The following is a 19,267-nucleotide window of genomic DNA, read 5'->3' as shown; positions in this document are numbered from 1 at the left end:
TTGTAACATCTCAGGGAATGTTCAGGGTTCTGACGTGTGTTTGAGTCCCTGGTGACTGACAGTCAACATGTGAATTTGCAGGTGCGAACCCGTATCTGACGTTCCACTGCTCCAGTCAGGGCACCGTGCTGATCGACCTGGCACCCGATGACAAAGAGTTCCAGTCGGTGGAGGAGGAAGTATGTGACACGCTTTCACTGCACAGACGCTGGTTCGGGTGGTCGTAAGCGGAGGCAGACAATGAAGGAGACGGGAGATGTGAATCTGAGTGATTTTAGAGTTAATGAGTTCTGTCAGATTGGGAGGGAAGTTTAGCAGGTCATTTAAATTGTATTATTTACTTGAGAAAGTTAAAAATGACTGACAGGAACTGTTGTGAGGTTAACGGCTCCTCAGGAGTTTTATGATCAAAGTCAAACAACGCGGTGAAAGGCAGTGGCTCCACAGACGCCACAGTAACCAATCTGCCACATGCAGCCTTTCTCCCTTTATCACTGCTGATGCTGCACTTCTGCAGCTGCTTTTTTCTAAATTTCCCAAAGGCATCGTTGAGGTAGATTGAATGAGTTGCTGCTTTACTTCGCTGAAGTGGCTCTTGTGATGCATATTTTTGTGTATAGCTCAAATACGGCGTTTGAGTCGGTCACAGTTAACATCCAGCGTCTTGTGATGTGTAGAAGCAGCTCATTTCAGTCCATTTACCTTTGTTTGACTCTTTAACTTGCCAAACCTTTGTGCTGAAATCTTTGATTATTCTGTATTTATTTCCTCCTCAGCTGCAGAGCACTATACGAGAACACCGCGATGGAGGCAACGCAGGCGGAGTCTTCAGCCGCTACAACATCATTAAGGTGAGTTCACGAAACCCGGATCACAGATGAGCCGTTTGCACCTCGTCAGTTCAGAACCTTTGCAATTAAACCTTAATTCTAAATTCTCAGAGCGGCTCACGACCACTTTCTCTCTCTCTCTCTCTCTCTCTCCCTCTCTCTCTCCCTTCGTACTTCTGACCACAGATTCAGAAGGTGGTGAACAAGAAGCTGCGGGAGAGATACGCACACAGGCAAAAGGAGATCGCAGACGAGAACCACAACCACCACAACGAGCGCATGCTCTTTCACGGTAAATGGTTTTCTATAAGAGAAGCCGGCGCAGCAGGTCGGCTTCCCTGTAGGAAGCAGAGCTCTGCTCAACTGTCCCCAACAAAGGCCACAAGCCCATTATATGTACCCTGCTCTATTGTATAGTATATGTCTGGAACCATGGGCCGTTTTGTCCATTTTCTCAGATTTTTTTGACGTTGGTGGCAAAATTTCTTAGAACTAGCTCTAATTCCTCTGGCCTGGTAGCATCACATCTCCCCCACAGCTTCAGTCACTTCCTCCTAGTGAAATGCAGCTTGTGTTCCAGGGTTCAGCCATTTGCATGCCTCCGACGCGGCTGCACTCGCTTGCGTTTCTGCAGACTGGGTGCGAATGCGACCCTCATTAATCCTCCGTGTCTGCTGTAAAACCCAGCGTGGACCCGACCCTCAGAACCACAGCTGCATCGTTTCTAAAGCATAGAAAACGTAGTGTCGTGTTTCTGTGATGTCCGACATAAACAGTCTGTTCAAGGTCTCTTGGATCATTCGTTTTCCCGAATGATACTTACTCAAACACCTGCATCTGGGCTGGGATTCAGAACTGCGCTTCGGGCTGTTTGTTAAAGCGAAGGCGTAGACGTCCTCTCTGCTTCCTCGCAGGCTCACCCTTCATTAACGCCATCATCCACAAAGGCTTCGACGAGCGCCACGCCTACATCGGAGGCATGTTTGGCGCCGGCATCTACTTTGCAGAGAACTCCTCCAAAAGCAACCAGTATGTGTACGGCATCGGCGGAGGCACGGGGTGTCCCACACACAAAGACCGCTCCTGCTACGTGTGCCACAGGTACGAGACACCGCCGGCTGCAGATGGGCGCCTGGTAAACGTGGAGCTTTCTGCCTGTTGAGTTTATGACAACACCAGCGGCCAGATGTGTAAATTATGCACGTGAACAAAAACAACATGCCCATGCCCTTATGACACGCATACTGATGAGGAGGACAGGAACAAGCGTGCACCCCAGGCAGAATATAGTGTAGACACATGTACACAGTTTATTACAATGTTCAGGAGGAGATGCTGTGTTCCTCAGTGATCCTGACTGTTTTATTTAATAACAGTTAAATGCACAATTAAAGCTTTAATTTAAGCCTTTGAATTCAATCAACTTCCTGACTACATAAAGCTGTAATCAGAGCAGTGTTAATCAATAACTGACATTTAAAGAGTAATTTTGAAGTAGTTGGAGTCTGTGTTCCCTTGCGTTTGCAGGCAGATGCTGTTCTGCAGAGTGACGCTGGGGAAGTCCTTTCTTCAGTTCAGCGCCATGAAGATGGCCCACGCCCCCCCCGGACACCACTCGGTCATAGGGCGGCCCAGCGTCAACGGGCTGGCGTACGCGGAGTACGTGATCTACAGAGGGGAGCAGGTGGGTCCAGCGCCGGCGTCACGTCGGTGTGCGGTACCGCCTCCCTGCGCTCGTTTAATCTGCCTCTCTGTCTCGCAGGCGTACCCAGAGTACCTGATCACCTACCAGATTGTGAAGCCGGAGAGCCCGGCCACGCCTGCAGCCACGGCCGAGCAGAAGTCTTAGAGCGCGTTCACTGGCGGAGCGGGAAAAGGCTGGAACGCGGCGGACTAGAACTCTGTGAAGCAGAGCTGAGCTCAAAGGCCTTTCAGACGTCAGACCCAGTGTGAAAGCTCCAGAGCTGTACTCGTGGTACAGTGAGCGGGCAGGAGTCCGACGGTGCTCCAGACAGACGAGGTCACGTCTAAGCGGAGCAGAGGCGTCCTTTGAGCTGTGGGGTCTGATGCGTGTTCTGTCCAAAGGAGACGCAGATTCTGGGACAGGGTTGACTTTCTGGCACGAAGCAGTTTTTCTACAAAGGGTTTTTAACACATCAGTCGGACTGAAGGGTCTGAGTGTTTGCGCCTTTGCACTGAACATGCGTTCGACCCCCACTTTTTAAAGGTGTTGCTTGGAGCCTGTTACATTTCAACAGCTCTCTGTTTACCCGCCACACTTGTGCTGTAAACAGAGAGGAAAGAGTGACGCCTGGGCAGCGAGATGTGAAAGAGATTATTGTGGACAAACACCCAGAAGTACGTACGCAGAAAACAAACAGGGGACCATAATCCACTGTTGCACTGCAGACGTTCCACACACCACACCATCTTCCTCCTCCTTTTTTTTGCTCTAACTCTGCAGATACACACACATTTACACGCTACAACTCCGGAACTGTTCGCAGGGGTTGCCGACAGCAACCACAGCATCTGAATGTAGACGAGCTGAACACACTGCTACCTGAGCCTCAATTTGTGTTTAATGATAATTATTTTTAATATTCACCAACACATTCAACACATGTACGAGAAAACTTTGTGTCACTGTGGAGGATCTGAGTATTTACACGTGGTGGTTGCTGTTAGTTTTAACCCAGCGTCCGAGCGCACGGGACCAGAGTGTCACACGCTTATATTTACATGCAAACACTACAGGCCAGTTTGTGCACACGCTGGACTCACTCACAATCACTGCGGGACACGTTCTGCGATTCATCCTGCTTTTTTTAACGCAGCTTCGGCTTCACACCCTCTGCTGCTTCACCGGTGTGTCACTCATCCTCATGCCTTGTCTCTGGCATGGACTGATGTTTGTGTTGAGTACATGTACACACGCTGCTGCCTCCCTGTCCCTCTCTGCTCTACCCTGTGCTCGTGGGCGCCCCCTAGCGTTTAAACAGAGGGTTGAGGCGTATGTGCTGGTAGAGGTTCATTTTTGTTCCGTTTACACTCCTTAAACATCAAGCAGATGTCAAAGTGAGCCGAGTCACCAGCTATAAATTTATTTGTATCGCAGGAAAGCTACAGGTTGACTGAGGGCAGTGTGTTGTACATAAACTGTGAACCAGCTATCACATCTGTATAGATTTATTGTGTCACTATTCTCCACACCTGAGCCTGAACTGACCATGGTTTTCTGTTGCTGTTTTTTATTTATGTTTCCTAATTAGCACTGTACATCACACAGGACCACCTACAGCTTCCACATCCTTAATGCAGACACGGTCATGTGATGTAAAGCTCTTATAAATCCCTGCAGCTGTGGGGAATGGGAAATAAATGGCCTTAGAAGTTTTTTAAAAAAAATATTGCCTTGAATTTGCTGGTAAACTTAATATGTTGGGGTTGACGTGAACCAAATAGCATCAAAGGGGGGACAGCTGGTGTATGTTTGCTCGTCTCAGCTCGTTTCAGCTGATTTGCACTTTCTTTTTGTGAAGATGACGTTGGTCTGAGCCCCTCTGTCCAACCGCTTTCAGGCTGTGAATTCTTTCCATCGGCTTTTTATTGTAAATGTTATCATGTTTAATCCCAAGGCTGCGAATTAAAAAATGACTACTAGTAGTGGAAGTTCCCACCGTATCCACCAGGTGGCGTTAACATTGCGTGCCCATTTTGACCCCTGACCTCAGCAACATTAACACCAGCAGGTGGATTTATTCAATATTTATGAATTTAAGACCAGCATACGGTCCCTTGTCATTGCATCATCACGGTCAATCTGTGCCCTACATCCAAGGCTTCAAGGTTCTCTCTCTTTCAGTGCTGTTACTCTCCACGACCGGAGCAGATGGAGTTTATGTTGTTGACCTCACTCTATGAGCTATTAGCAGAAAGCTGTGGGCTTTGTTTGTAAATAAACTAACTCCAGATGGGCCTTTTCATGAGGCGTTTATGGACCATTTTGACGTTATTTTTATTTTATCTTGAAAGACTCTCAAAGACATTTTTTAATGTGATGACTCTTTGAATTGTGTTCCAGCTGGTCTGTTTGACAGTCAGACATCTCGGTGTAAATAGGCGAGTTAAGGATTCATGTGTCATCTCCTGGTCGGCCTTCTACCCAACGCTACTGATCAAAGTGACACACGTGCGTCCTCCCTGGAGCGATGACGCATGATGTGTTGTACAGACGGTTGTCGAGAGCTGCCGACCAACATGTGGGTCCCAAACTCTTCACGTTCCTTCACAAAAAAGATCCCTAATAAAAGAACTTATCAAAAAACTTGTAGTTTAATTGTGTGTTTTTCACCTATATTATTACTCTATAGTAAATAAACCTGTGCAGAACTTCAGAAGAGCTTCTTTTCAGCGGAGGAGGGGTATTTATTTAGTGTAAGATTAAGGAGGCACTGCAGCTGCTGTTAAAGACCAATGCATCTTCTTTTTTATGCTGCTCAATAGATTTTTTTTCTTTTTTTTTTACAAGCAAATAAATAATGGTGAGATTGCGATCATTATATATTGTGGCCAATCCAAGGACAGAGACAAACACTGAGCAATTCATCAGCTGAAGCTCGTGTGTGTGTGTGTGTGTGTGTAGTAAATCAGGCCCCTAAACAACAGCAGAGTCATCAATACGGCTGGAGATGAAGACCAGGTGACGTTTGTTTGTTTGTTTGTAATCCATCTCACCCGGCTGGTTGAGGCTCAGTGGACGTTTTAAGGGCCGCATCATTTCGCTGAGATTGTTTATTGTAGCAGTCAAGCCTGGCTGAGTAAAACCAAATAGATGAAGCATCTGGAAATTTATTTTTACCTACAAGAAAAGTCCAAATATCTACTTTAATCCCTTTATTTCGTTAATTATGGTATTTTGGTAACTAATTTTCAGGATTTAATTGAAACCTGATACATTTTACCAACTTATTTATTCACAGTTTCTCATCTGGCTTTACCGGCTGTTTCCCGCAGGGGGCGCTGTTCACCTGCTCCACAGGAACCAAGACGGCAGAAAAACGCTTTATTTAAAGGTTAGTAAACAGATTTAGAGCTAATGAAAGCAAAACAAAATGCAACAGTAATGTTAAACTAGTGGAACTGCAATACAGAATCACCATCAGTGTTTTTTGTGTATAATATTACAATAGACTGAAATAGTTTAAATATTGATGTGGGCAAATACTAAGGACTGATATCAATGTTTCTCTGATGGTTACATCACTGATGTGTGTGGTCGTCGTGGATCGCACACTGCGGGATTTTCTTCTGCGGTTGTTCTCGTGTAGTTCTTTATTCTCGCCACTGGATGGCGCTGCACATCCACGCTTGAATCAAGTGTTTAGTGAGTTAAAGTAGCTAAACGTGGATTTACTGCACCATCTTCTTCTTCCGTATGATACAAATACACCGCTGCTGTTTGAAATGTCATCGTTCATTAAAGAGTCGAACATGTGCACTTTAATTAAGAACATTGTTTATTCAACAGTGGATCCTCAGTAATAAATAAATGCACAGATCATTCATTCCACAAATAAAATCCAGGGAAAGTTTATTTTCTACTTATATAAATGTCCAAGTGTAGGATTGATATTGCCATGATGGGTAAACAGCATTGACCAGACAGAGAGACAGGTGGACTAACAGAGAGGCAGACAGACTGATAGACCACACACACATGTATAAAGTATTGCGTTTTTCACTGATTGGGTCTCGTTTCTCTGTCTCGCTCTCAACAAAATGTCTTTATGCAAAGTCTAGTCAGCCTGGCGTCACCATGATGTGCAAATCAATCATAAACTATAAATACAGTATTGCATCACTTCAAAGTGCTACAGAGAAAGGTGTTGACAATCTTCAAAAAAGGATTATTTTTATGTCTTGTCTTTGTGTGTGTGTGTGTGTGTGCGTGTATGCGTGTGCGTGCGCATGAGGACCAGGGTGAACCTATGATGTCATGGAGACCGGAGTGTGACATCATAGCAGGCCACAGCTGTCCTCAGCTATTGTCCAATGAATGGACGTCGTTGTCTTGTGTGACTGTTGTACAGACGCAAACTGAACGGATGAATGTTGCAAACTGGAGGTTTCCTCTTTCAGACTTTATAGTGATATTATTGTAGTATCTGTGATGTCAAGTACACGGGGACAGTGTCACCGCGGTCCGAGGCCCAGTTCCAACTCATGACTGAACATTATTGTGTGTTTGTGTCTGTGTGAAGGTGTGAGAGGGAAGATGAAGAGAGACGTCTGCTCTTCTGACGTTGTGTTTGGTTTTTGTCACCATTCATAAATCTGCTTCCTATAAAAGGAACAGAGAGAACGCTGGGGTTTAACGAAAGCCGTGGAGAAACTATGAACAAGGCACAAACATCTTAAAGGACCATTCACTGGTGGTGGTGAACAGATGATTACTAATGAGTGGACGTCGCCGAGGGCGACTGTGCTCTAAGATGTGCGGCTTCGTGGAAAGTGAAAAATTCAGTAAAAGACCATGAAAATGTGACGGAAACCACGCGCCGTCTCCCAGTTTCATCATTCAGCCCTTTCATCCTGAACTGTTTGCTTGCGATGAAGCAGGAGGGGTTTCCTCGAGTGTGCACCAGGGGCCGACCGAAAGGGGTTTTCCAGTCCATTTACAAGGGGCCTGGTTTTATTTGGCATCTTGCTTCATTTATTGAGCCTCTTCGGGGCAGGGATGAGCAGCAGAGGAAAGGGGGCGGACGGCGACGACGAGAGACAGAGACGAGCAGAGGAGGTGAGGAGGGAAGGAAGGACCACATAAAGGGATGAAAGGAGACGAGGGGGGAGGCCGAGGGAGGAGAGGAAGAGGATGCATGAAAGACAGGAAGCTCCGGTCGGATCGCTGGCACAGCACCTGTCACTGAAGAGGCTCCTGCTTTCTATCACCGTCGCCTCCCCTCGTTTTTCCGTCCGTCGCTTTTGTCCGGCGACAGGAGGGGAGAGAGCGGGTGCTTAAAATTCCTGCTTCCTTCCTGTGTCCATCTCCTCTCCTAAAGACCTGTTGTCTCCATAGCAACGAACCCTGTCTTCATACTGCGCTTATTCAGTTGGTAATCGTGTGTGTGTGTGTGCGTGTGTGTGTGTGTGTGTGTGTGCGTGTGTGTGTGCGTGTGTGTGTGCGTGCGTGTGTGTGTGCGTGTGTGTGTGCGCGTGTGTGTGTTGCTGCTGTCCGGCCTCTCTGTGTCAGTGCTGTGTGTCGCCCTGTGCGTGTTCTTCTTGTTGTTGTCTCTCTCCATGGAAGCGAGTGTGTCTTCAGCCAACGCCGGTCCAGGCGTTGCCGTGGAAGGAAACCAGTTCTGTTTGTGTCCGTCCCCACTCAGGCACCGTGGCGCTTCCCGCCGGCGCCGGCGCTGCATCAGCAGCCCGGCGAGGTGGTGAGCGGGCTGTGGTGTAGGTAGGCCGGGTTCACCACCGCCACGGGGAAGTTGAAGATGAACGGCGAGGTGGGCGTGGCCGCCGCCGAGGCCGCCGCCGCCGCCGCCGTCTTGGGGCCCAGCAGCGGGCTGGCGGTGGCGGCGGCCTCGGCGGCGCAGGAGGTGGCGAGCAGCTGCGACTCGAACTGCAGCAGCTGCCCCATGAAGCTGAAGTTGGGCGAGATGATGCTGCGGCGGCGGCGCACGAACTCGAAGGCCTCGTCCAGGCGCACGCGCTTGCGCTTCATCAGGTAGGCCAGGCAGATGGTGGCCGAGCGCGAGATGCCGGCCTGGCAGTGGACCAGCACTCTGCCGCTGGAGTCCCGAACCGAGTCTGGAGGGGAGAGGTCAAAGGTCAACGGGGCAAGTTGAATCTGCGTTTTTGGGTGAAATATTCAAACAACTACTGGATTTTAGGATTTTAATTCAACGAGCCTCTGGCAGAATCACACTTATTTGTGTTTTTGCGCATTTTTCTTCCTTCAATCAGAATTTATCTGAAAAACCTATTAGATTCCACTAAACTCTGCAAATGCTCCTTTTAGAATTTTTACACAAATATAGGGTTTTTACACATGCTGTATGTTTCTATATGACTGGGGAGCAGGAAACTATAACATGAATTGCAAAGAAGAAAGGAGGAACCAGGCCCGAACATTTGCTACGGCTCCGTATCTTGAACCCGACAGACGCCGTGCCTCCGGCGCTTCTCATTTCCTCTCCCCCCTCGCAGACAAAACCGACAGCGAAGCTCAGAGCGAAAAAACAAACCACATTTAACTGAGACGCGCAAAACTTTGAGTCATCCGCCGCGTTCACACTTCCTCCCCGTCCTATTTCTGTCGCTGCCTCAGCGCGTTCAGATACTGTACATGCTGTCGCTTGGTGACTGTGGCCAGATTGAGGCAGTAGTTGGATTAAAACAGCATTTTCTTAACACCCTCAGACCACATGCAGCATGTGTGGAGGTTTATTCCTGTTAATAAATGTGTGATAATTGTCCAAGTTTCTGCTGTTTTAATATCTCCCGTCCCATGTTTGTATTTTTCTCGTCGTCTGCCGCACAAACAAAGCGTTTTCAGGTAACTCCACCACAGCGTTTGTTCACCCGGTAACAGTGGATGAGTCAGACTCCGGTCCCACAGCAGCTAACTATGACGCATACCAGCACCTACACACACATCAGAGCGCGGAAACCACACACACACACAAAACATCTTTGCGCAGCGTGGATTTGACAAATCGAAGCAAATCGCACGCTCGCTCGTAACGTTCACGCGAACACACGTCTCCAATCACGCTGCAGGAATGTGATCGATTGGAATATTTTACCATTCAAATGCAAAATTACATTCATTTAGGTTTTTTTCTAAATGTGGAACCTTGGCCATGCAGAGCTGTTCATCAATAAGATTAATCTATGAATAATCATTTCCCACAGATTCCCATCAGAATCTGGTTTGAGTGAATTTCTAGGAATCGTTCTGAGGCTTTACATTTCCAGTCAGCTTGATAATAATAGAAGAAGCAGTAGCACGAGGAGCCACGAGCCACCGAGACCGAAACTGCGTCTGTAGCAAATTCACACAGTCCCGTCCACAACGTGCGACTGACGGTGAGATTTAGTTCAGGCAAAACATGTTGACAATAAAAACCTCTGCAGCAGTTTCCAAGCAAAGACGCCAAATATTTAAAGGTTCAGATTAACTGATAAAAATAAATGATGGCAATAATATTTTACACCTGTTCTCAATTAAATAAATCAGTCCTGTCTTGACTTTTAGCAGAAACCGAAACAAACTCCTCACATGAGCCAAAAGCGCCGTGACCTGAACCACCTTGAGCCTGAAGGAGGCGCATTCAACGCACTGACCTATGAACTCGATGGCCTCCAGGAACCAGCTGCTGATGTCCTCCTTGTGGTTGTCCTCCACCGGGATGCATTTGTACTGGTAGTCTCCCTCGAAGTGGTTGGGGCAGTCGGACGACACGTTGAGCAGGGCCGAGATCCCGATGGCGTCCAGCACCTCCTTCTTGGAGGCGTGGAGGGCACTTCCGAGGTACAGGAAGGGGAGAATCTCCACGGGGCCGCCCTGCACAGAGCCGGAGCCTCATCAGATCCCTGTGTTGGTACCGGTCACCGGAGAACAAACATCTGCAGCTGCGTGTTCACGCCGGCCGCGCTCGAGCTAAACGCCTCAGTGCTGAGCAGAGAGAGCGCGACCTCGCTTTAATATTTTTGCTAATCACATTAGCCACAATTATCATCAGACGGGAGCAGCTCGCGATGTGCGTGATTGATGCGCGGTCATTTGACACGGGCCGTTTAGCCGAGCGCTTCTGCTCGCGGCTCTTAACTGGAAGGAGCGGGTGTCTGGACTGAAACGCAGATGTCTCACAGATGAATAGCATCATGTAAACAAACGGACGTACGTGCTTGTTAATGCAAAGACGGGCCTCCGCTCTGTTTAATGCAGCCTCTCTGATGCATTTTCCCCTTCGCTGGCTCCGGGGTCGGTCGGTTGATGGTCTATACCGGCAGTGAGAGTTATTGACTGCTGCGGCGTCACTGCCGCCGACCACCTCTGCACTGACGCAGCGCCAGGAAGTGATCGATGCCGCCATGAGATGTAATGTGAGGAGGGGGAGGGCGGGAGGACGCGCCCGCCCCATCAACACAAGGCCCCGGGTGGAAACCCGGCACCGCGCGGGAGGAACAATGAGGAGCGCTGTCCCCTGTTTTCCTCAGGAATCAAACCTTCACGTGACCCGTGTGCTCGGCTCACGGGCCGGGTCGCAGCGAGGTGAGGCAGCGCTGAGCTGTCACGGGACGCAGTAGGAATTTAAGCAGAATGTGGACGGTCGGCGAAGGTTCCGTCGAGGGAGAAATTCCCAGACCGGATGAAGAAAAGTGGGAATGTGCAACGTCAGTCCCCACTGAAACGCTGACTCTGCTGTGTGTTTGGTCTGAAGCGTGAGTGAGGCGTCGTACCTGGTCGTGGTGTGGCGTTCCGCACGACGAGCACGACGACTCGATGCTGGACTGGCTGGTGAGCGACGGCAGGGATTTGGTCTTCAGGCAGAACTCCGGGTACTCGCTGAAGAACCGGTCGTATCCACCTGCAGGAAGGAGCGAAACGGCGTCAGAACGGGACGCGTCCGCTTCAGAAACGGGGAACGGATCGGCTAAAACATGTGGGATTAAACGCACACGCACGCTCAGACACACACACACGCTTAGACGCACACACACACGCTCACACGCACGCACGCACGCACGCACGCACACACACACACACGCTCACACACACGCTCAGACGCTCACACGCACACGCACACACACGCTCACACACACGCTCAGACGCTCACACGCACGCACACACGCTCACACGCACGCACGCACACGCACACACACGCTCACACACACGCACGCACACGCACACACACGCTCACACACACGCTCAGACGCTCACACGCACGCACACACGCTCCAGGACCACAACAGGAAGCGATTTGAGTTTCTACCCAAAACACAGCACACATGCATATTTAGGCCCAAACAATCGCACAATCTGCACCAGGATTTTCCTCCTCAGGCGGCGAATAGCAGCCAAGTGTGCAGCACCGGCCCCTGACCTCCGCCTGTGTCCACTCAACACTTTCACCCCCTCTGCTTTATCGTACATCTGGGCCCACGGCGGCACCGCCGGGATCAAATCAGATTAAGCGAAGGCTGCGGGACGTCGTCTTCACAGCGCACATTCATGCACACATACAGCCCTGTGCTTTAAGGCTCCTGCGTCATTAGGAGCCCCCCCTTCCCCACAAAAAATAAGAATGCGCCACATCCCGCAGCCGCTCGGGTTTTCGGATTTCCTGCGGGCTAAATTTAGCCCGGTGGGTAAATCAGTGTTGATTTCAGATTCAGCTCTTGGCCGCCAGTGATTTACACAAAGCGGGCTCTTTCCCCAGTTTGATGTCGCTTTACGCACCAGCATTACCTCATTCCCTCAGCTGACAGCCGTCGGTCTGCGTGTGAATGAGCGCAGCTGCGAGTGACTGAGTGAGAGCGGGTAAAGAAACAAAAACCGACATGTTACACTTATAGGCACTATTGCGTAACGATGGCGAGCCCAGTCAGCGGGATATTCTGATGCCGAGGAGCTGGAAACAAGCCTCGCTTTCTTTGTGGACGAAATAAAATGTAAAATAAAACAGGGGTGGCTGGTGTTAAAATTTGTATTTGTAGTTATAATATAATCTGCCTATTTTTTAAAGCCTAGAATAATTTAGAATTAATACTATTTTATTAGGAATTCTCGCTGAAGATATATTTTTTATTTATATAATGAACAGAAATTTAGTGAAATGTAAATTATGAAATCATTGGGACCAGTAAAATGTTCCTGTCACCACTAATACGTTGCGCTCCTACTCGTGTTCCATCCGTTCCGCGCTGCGCGTCCTCACCTTTCAGCAGAAACACGTTGGCGCTGGAGCAGTCGCGGCACAGCGCGTTCAGCACCACGGTCACGGTGCTGTCCTCCTTCACGGCGTCCGAGTCCGGCGTCCGCTCGTCGTACAGCACCACGGCGGAGTACATGCCGGAGCGCAGGCGGCCTCGCGCCTCGTCGTCGCCGGCCAGGACCTGCTCCAGCCTCAGCACGGAGCCCTTGGCCCTGCGGCGCACGATGGTGTTGCAGCGGGCGTTGACGGCGCCGCGGATGTGGCCCGCGCTGAAGGCGAGGAACGAGCGGCAGTCCAGCAGCAGGCACTTGGCGCCGTCGTCCTTCAGGAGCCGCTTGAGCACCGAGCAGTCCATTTCGCGCAGCTCCTCCATCGCACGTCGCGTCTCGGCTGCGCGTGGGGCTCTCGGTGGCGGGTGTGTCCTCTGTCGGTCTCCTCCAAACCCGGAGAAGGCGCGCGGATTCGCTCGGCGCCGCTCCTCTAGCTGTCCATTGCAGGCGCTCGTCTTTACGCGCTGTCTGCTCCTCCGTTCTCCGCGTTACTCTGAGCGCTTCTCGGCAGCATTGTTTCTGTTTTTTTCCTTTTTTTATGAATGGGTGCGTCGCGTCACGGCGGAGGTGACGTCAAGCGGCAGCAGCCTATCGCGCCGAGCGCAGCTCCCCCTCCTCGTTCCTCCTCTGCCGTTCATTCATAAAAAAGACGGACAGACATCAATGAAACGAGCGGCGATGGGGAAGGAGGTCCGAGTCCGTGATGTGTTCAGGGGAGTTTGGCTCAGATCTGAATTATTATTATTATTAGCTAAACTGAATTTGACCCAATTAAGCTTCTGACCTTTGTTTTAGTTGTGCAGCTAAGTGTTACCTATGAAACCTTTTAGTTACATTTGTTTACATAAATTGTATTGTTTAGGCTTTTTTGTTTAAAAATAAATGAACATAAGACACAAAAATACGGCTCCATTTCTGCTAAATGCAAAAGCAGGAATATAACAGATGTTAGTGATAATCTGTGATTCTAAGTGATTTGTGAGCTTGTTTTAATGTAAACATCGTGCCATCGTCTCACCTCTAGATTTCTTTTTATGGGGTTGTGGTTTAAAGTGTTGGGACTCATGCTGGGTTGGTGGTGGGTGTGCTGACGTACAGTACGTGCACATGTGCACAACGCTGCGTGTGTGTATGTACGGCTGGGAATGCGTGTGTGTGTGTGTGTGTGTGTGTGTGTGTGTGTGTGTGTGTGTGTAATCCTACAAGCGGAAATGTCATTTGCATCTTCTATCGCAGGCCCACAGCGAGCGTGCTCAGGTATTTGCATGTTGATCTCATTTCCATGGTTACGGGAGGAAAGAGAGCAGCACGGCAGCAGATGAAAGGTAAACACAGACACAAAGACACGACCAGACAACCTGTAGAACAGTCGGATGATAACGTTTTATTATATGGTAGTGATTGATTGAGCGTGTTTATGTCTTTCTTACTTGAGAAACTGTAGCTATGACGTGACAGCAGATTTTGAAAAGACATGCAGAAAGAGTATTGAAAGCTCTTCCTTCCCAACCTGCTTGAATTTATTTCATATACTTATTTTTACATTTTAATCTAGAAAGGTGAAATAAAAAAAATAATATAAATAAAAAAATAGTAGTAAATCCTCCATAATTTCAAGTACACACTTAAAAATGTTAGTATTGCTATTATACACATTTAAGAGAATTGCAAGAAGCAAAGAATGTTTGTTGTAAATTTCCCATAATGCAATTCATCACATCCTCCCTGCCTGTATGCTTAAAGTGGGACATTTGCTATTATTCATATTTCTTTGTCCTGAATCTGCAACCTCCAAGCTCCTACTGCACATTTGCGGTGTTTTTGTCGCCTTGTGTGTAAACTAGTGCGACTCTGTGGGACAAGCACTGCGGCACCAATAAATCATGAATGAACGGCCCTTGAATGTTACGACAGAGAGGTGACAGAAGGTGAAATGGAAGATGGAAGGCGAGACAGTGAGGAGCAGAATGCAGAAAGCAGGCGCAGAGAGAGAGAGAGGGAAGCATGACGAAGGAGAACGGGGAGAGCGAGAGAAGATGGATGACAGGGTAAGGACGATTGCAGGCCCACGTCGTATTACTACCAACCCCAAACAATGCCTCGTATGAGCGCGATGGCGCTGCTACCGTAGCAACAAGGGAGAGGTGTAAGAGGGCGGAGACAGCAGGCAGGGGCCGGGAAGGGGATTGGCCAGGAAGAGACTTAGCGCTGATGTCACCCCTCCCTCCCCCTGCTCTCCCCTGTCCACCCATTCATCCCCTCTCATCCCTCGCCCTGCATGCCGTCATCCATCAATACAGTGGTCGAGAGAGAGAGAGACAGAGAGAGAGAGAGAGAGTTAGGATGCAAGCTCTGCTCAGTGATGGTAAATAGCTCACATCCTTCATCTCCTTTCTTCGTTTTCTACACTGGACAGCTCTTGTGATGTTTTTGTTTCATCCTTTCTAGAATCATTTCTGCTTATGTGCCGGTCGTATCGATATGACAGGAAGCCCACGTTGCTGTTAAAGCGATTATCACAGGATTGTCCATAAAAAACTAGCAATGCTGTGTATATGCTCAAATGTCCCTGTGACCTTGCTCACGGTGCTGTATCTGGACTTGACCTCATGTCGCCTTACACTGAAAATAGCCGAGCTTTGACCAACCAGAGCATTTTAGATGACACTACTACACTGGATCTGAGTCACAGTGACAGACACATCACATCCATATTATTGAGGGCAGATTTCTAAATGATGTAAATCTACTCCACGGTTTTTTGCTTCATCTTTCAGAAAAAGAAGTATTTGCTTACTTACATTACTATCAATTTATAGCTTTAATTCAGCTCAAAATGAATAAACACACGCAACTGTATGTAATGAATAGTGTATGCATTCATATGGGATCCCTTCGCATAGGATTAGGAGTAGAACTCAAGTCCCCAAAGCAAGATAATGAGAGCATAAACATAAAAAACAACACACAGGGAGGTGTGTGTGTGTGTGTGTGTGTGTGTGTGTGTGTGTGTGTGTGTGTGTGTGTGTGTGTGTGTGTGTGTGTGTGTGTGTGTGTGTGTCTGTTGTGCATGTCCCACTCTTTAATCCCATAATCCAGTGGTTAATCCTTGACTGACTGCCGCTGTATTTTCATGAATGAGTTTGTGTCATTTGTTGTGTTTATGTGAATGTGTTGAAGGCTAAAAATGAATGAATGTGGAAACAGACGCAGCTCAGGAGGGAAGGAGGGTCAGGGAAAGCGTACAGGGCGTGTGGTGGGGGGTGAGGTCGATTCTCCGGCTGGAACAGGTCCACGTTTCCCCAGATGCTCCCACTGACTAGAAATGAGTTCCTCTGGTGGATATTAATACGTTCTTGCATCAGGTTTCTGCTTCTGTTCCGGTCAGTGTTTGTTGGTCCAGAGCCGCTGGTGGAGACTGTGTAAGTTAATGAGTACTAAAGTTGACGGGCCGCCAGCTGCTTATCCGCATTTCAACGGATCAACTTACCACACACACACACACACACACACGCACACGCACACACACACACACACACACACACACACACACACACACACACACACACACACACACACACACACACACACACACACACACACACACACACACACACAGATGCGAGGTCACTGCACTGAGTCACTCGTGGACAAGTGCATGCAAAGCACCCAGACAGAGTCGGCACACGCTCACGTGCCCCGCTGCTTGTTTGTGAAGGTACAAGGCTCTTTATTTGAGCAAACACGGCGCTTGGTGACGAGCCGTGACTCCTGGCACGAATGAGCGAGTAGGAAACGGCCTGAATGCTTTAACCTTTAACTGGAGCAGTTCATTACGAGACTCATTTACAACAAGGTTGAAATCACAGTGAGAATGTAGAAATAGAGTGAAGACGCACAAACACTAACACAGAAGTCAGTGTTTTGAATAGACAAAGCAGCTCAGGATCATATTCAAAGGTATTCATATTTCATTTAAACAGGTACAACCGCACACATCACTAATGTAAATATTGTCGCTGTAAACGTGGACGTGAGAGGGGTTTGTTCCATCGTAGCCGGAGGACGCTACGCTCCTGAAGGCACCTTCCTGTTATGATTACTGTCGCACAGCGTGGGCGCCCGTCCAGCCCGCTGCTGTTTACACTGGGCCGTCTGGCAAGTGTTCGCAGGCTGGTGCGGAAGGGTCTACGCGCAGAGGGGCTGCCGGTGACAGAGGGTGAAGGGAAGCAGCCCCACGTCTGGATGACGCTAGGACACGAAGCAGCCGCGGGCCGGATGGTGTTTGGAGCAGATGCAGGAGGTCTGGGAGCTTTAGGGGCACGACAGCAGAGCTTTGAAGGAGGCGAAGTGCGTCCGTCAGAAGCTGCGGCCACAGAAGGAAGACCAGGAGGATGAACCATGAAATAACAGACACACTGAGCTGTTTACATCACAGAACATAGTCCGTGTCTCAGTCTCAGTCCCCGGTTTGCATTCTATTATATTTTCCATTGTCAGGTTTTTCCTATTATTTGCATCACTGCTGCATCGGCTCACGACGACTATGAATGAAGACTGCTAGGAGGATTATCAGAAGCACGCACGGCTACATAACTGCAGTGTGTGTGTGTGTGTGTGTGTGTGTGTGTGCGTGTGTGTGTGTGTGTGTATGTGTGTTTGTGTGTGTATGTATGCGTGCGTGCGTGCGTACGTGTGTGTGTGCGCACGCGCGTGTGCGTGCGTGCATGTGTGTGTGCGTGCGTGCGTGCGCGTGTGTGTTTCCCTGACATGTGGCAGACAAGCACACATGAGGATTAAAGGCAGGAAACAGGGCGGCTTTGAAACCCCATCCACATCTGTATGCAAACACACACGCACTGCAGTTGTTGTTAGTCATCTGTCCAGCAAGTTGTAAATCTGGACGCACGCAGGCAGACGCCGGCTCCGCAGCCTCCCTGCCGTCGCCTGCAGCAGCCGACATGGCACACGCGTTAACGTCATCAATCTGTCATGTTGTTGTTTTGAGCTACTGTGACAGAGCCAGAAACAGTGGTTACTACGGCAACGAGCAGGGCCAGTATGACTATTGATGACAGGTACTGTACAGAGACACACACTGTACAGCACCTTCACACAGTGACAGCATGCACATAAAAAAAACAACACAAACCACACTTACCTCACATTGACCTGTGACCTCTGACACTAATTCATCTGTTCTTGTTCCCAGAAAACAAGGCAAGGACATCTGAGCAGTGAAGGAGGGGGTGAGGGGAAGAGGGGGAGGAGAGGAAGACAGGAGATAACAGGGGGAGGAATGAGAGGAAGCAAAGTGTCCTTGTTAATGTGACACAGTCACATTTAAGTGATTTCCTGTGTGTGTGTGTGTGTGTGTGTGTGTGTGTGTGTGTGTGTGTGTGTGTGTGTGTGAGAGAGGATATAACCATAACCATGAGTCAATTGCCCAAGTTCCTGACAGCAAACATAACTAGAGATACACATAACACCCAAGTGAAGCCCCCCCCCCTCCTGCCGGAGGAGCAAAATGAAAGTCAGGCCTCGCAGTGTTTTCACAATCTGCCACAGTTCAGCACAACTGAATCACTGTGCGTCGCTGCATCTGACAAGCCACCCCCCCTCCCCCCTCGCTTCCTGTTCTCATGTCACACTTGGCCATGAAAACAAGTGACAGAGAAGTCAAGGTTAGGCGAGGATGAACTTTAACTTTAACTAAAAGAAAATACGCAAAGTCAGAGGAAAGTGGTTCGTGTAGGTTTTATGTCATGAGCGATTCCTTTTTACCCCTTTGACCACAGCATGGATACTTACTATTTACTCAAAAACAGCCTGTCCTTTATGAGACATCAGCTGGTTGGAGCCTGAGCTGATTCACTTTCATTCCAGGGTCACTGTGACCTCTCTCCTCTATCAAACGCCCACTTTGACTCAAAGATGAGCTGCAAACATGTCGATGGAAGCGCCAGCATCACTGTGACCTCACGTCCGCCCCACTCTCATCAACGCTAACTCTGACCGGCATTGCATATTTGTATAGTCCTCATTGATGCCTCCCCAGACCCGTATGACCATTAGAGTGAGACTGTGGTTGCACTGGTCACTTCTTGCCAAGTCATGTCTTCTTTACAAAATAAAGGTCAGATTACTCACAGGTCAAATCGACGTAACATTGTTTGAAATGGCCTCTTTGAAGCTGTCATCCTTCGTGCAGCGACGTCTTCCAAGCGCATCCTTAAATATCCCTCCATTTCAGATGTTAGGGTCGAGTCCTGTTTGCTGGACCTCTCAGCTAATCTCATTGTGTTGTGGCTGATATGACGTGATATTTGGCTCTTTCAAAGCACTCTGTATCATCGGCAGTGACTTTGCCATGGACAGCTATTATCTGTTTATGCTGCGAGCGATGCAGCCCCGTGCCCTTTGCTTTGACACGCTGTCTATA

The 19,267-nt window shown here is 48.9% G+C and overlaps 2 protein-coding genes and 1 long non-coding RNA gene across 5 annotated transcripts in view; 1 reads left to right on the top strand and 2 right to left on the bottom strand.

The window, feature by feature from the left end:
- The window catches only part of tnksa (tankyrase, TRF1-interacting ankyrin-related ADP-ribose polymerase a), a 46,253-nt gene extending 41,421 nt beyond the window's left edge, over window positions 1-4,832 (top strand). For all 3 annotated transcript variants that reach the window (XM_029168149.3, XM_029168148.3, XM_029168150.3), the window contains 6 exons: window positions 82-179; window positions 777-851; window positions 1,017-1,122; window positions 1,745-1,931; window positions 2,358-2,514; window positions 2,593-4,832. In XM_029168149.3, coding sequence (XP_029023982.1) covers window positions 82-179; window positions 777-851; window positions 1,017-1,122; window positions 1,745-1,931; window positions 2,358-2,514; window positions 2,593-2,679 — 710 coding nt within the window. In that variant the 3' untranslated portion in view covers window positions 2,680-4,832. The remainder of the gene's footprint in view (window positions 1-81; window positions 180-776; window positions 852-1,016; window positions 1,123-1,744; window positions 1,932-2,357; window positions 2,515-2,592) is intronic.
- A 1,499-nt stretch (window positions 4,833-6,331) lies between these two features.
- Window positions 6,332-13,414, bottom strand: dusp4 (dual specificity phosphatase 4). The gene is made up of 4 exons (XM_029169676.3): window positions 12,779-13,414; window positions 11,301-11,428; window positions 10,182-10,401; window positions 6,332-8,642 (listed from the first exon to the last, which is right to left on the bottom strand). The coding sequence occupies exons 1-4, from the start codon at window positions 13,146-13,148 to the stop codon at window positions 8,251-8,253; spliced, it is 1,110 nt and encodes a 369-aa protein (XP_029025509.1). The 5' UTR covers window positions 13,149-13,414; the 3' UTR covers window positions 6,332-8,250.
- Window positions 13,415-13,977: 563 nt separating this feature from the next.
- On the bottom strand, window positions 13,978-19,092 carry LOC129604901 (uncharacterized). Its single transcript, XR_008696214.1, has 3 exons — window positions 18,976-19,092; window positions 17,987-18,055; window positions 13,978-17,191 (listed from the first exon to the last, which is right to left on the bottom strand). It is a non-coding gene; the product is annotated as an uncharacterized LOC129604901 (long non-coding RNA).
- Between the last annotated feature and the right edge of the window lie 175 nt (window positions 19,093-19,267).

Source organism: Betta splendens, chromosome 12 (genome assembly GCF_900634795.4).
Source record: "Betta splendens chromosome 12, fBetSpl5.4, whole genome shotgun sequence".
NCBI lineage: Eukaryota > Metazoa > Chordata > Actinopteri > Anabantiformes > Osphronemidae > Betta > Betta splendens.
This window is presented reverse-complemented; position numbering and strand designations above follow the sequence as displayed.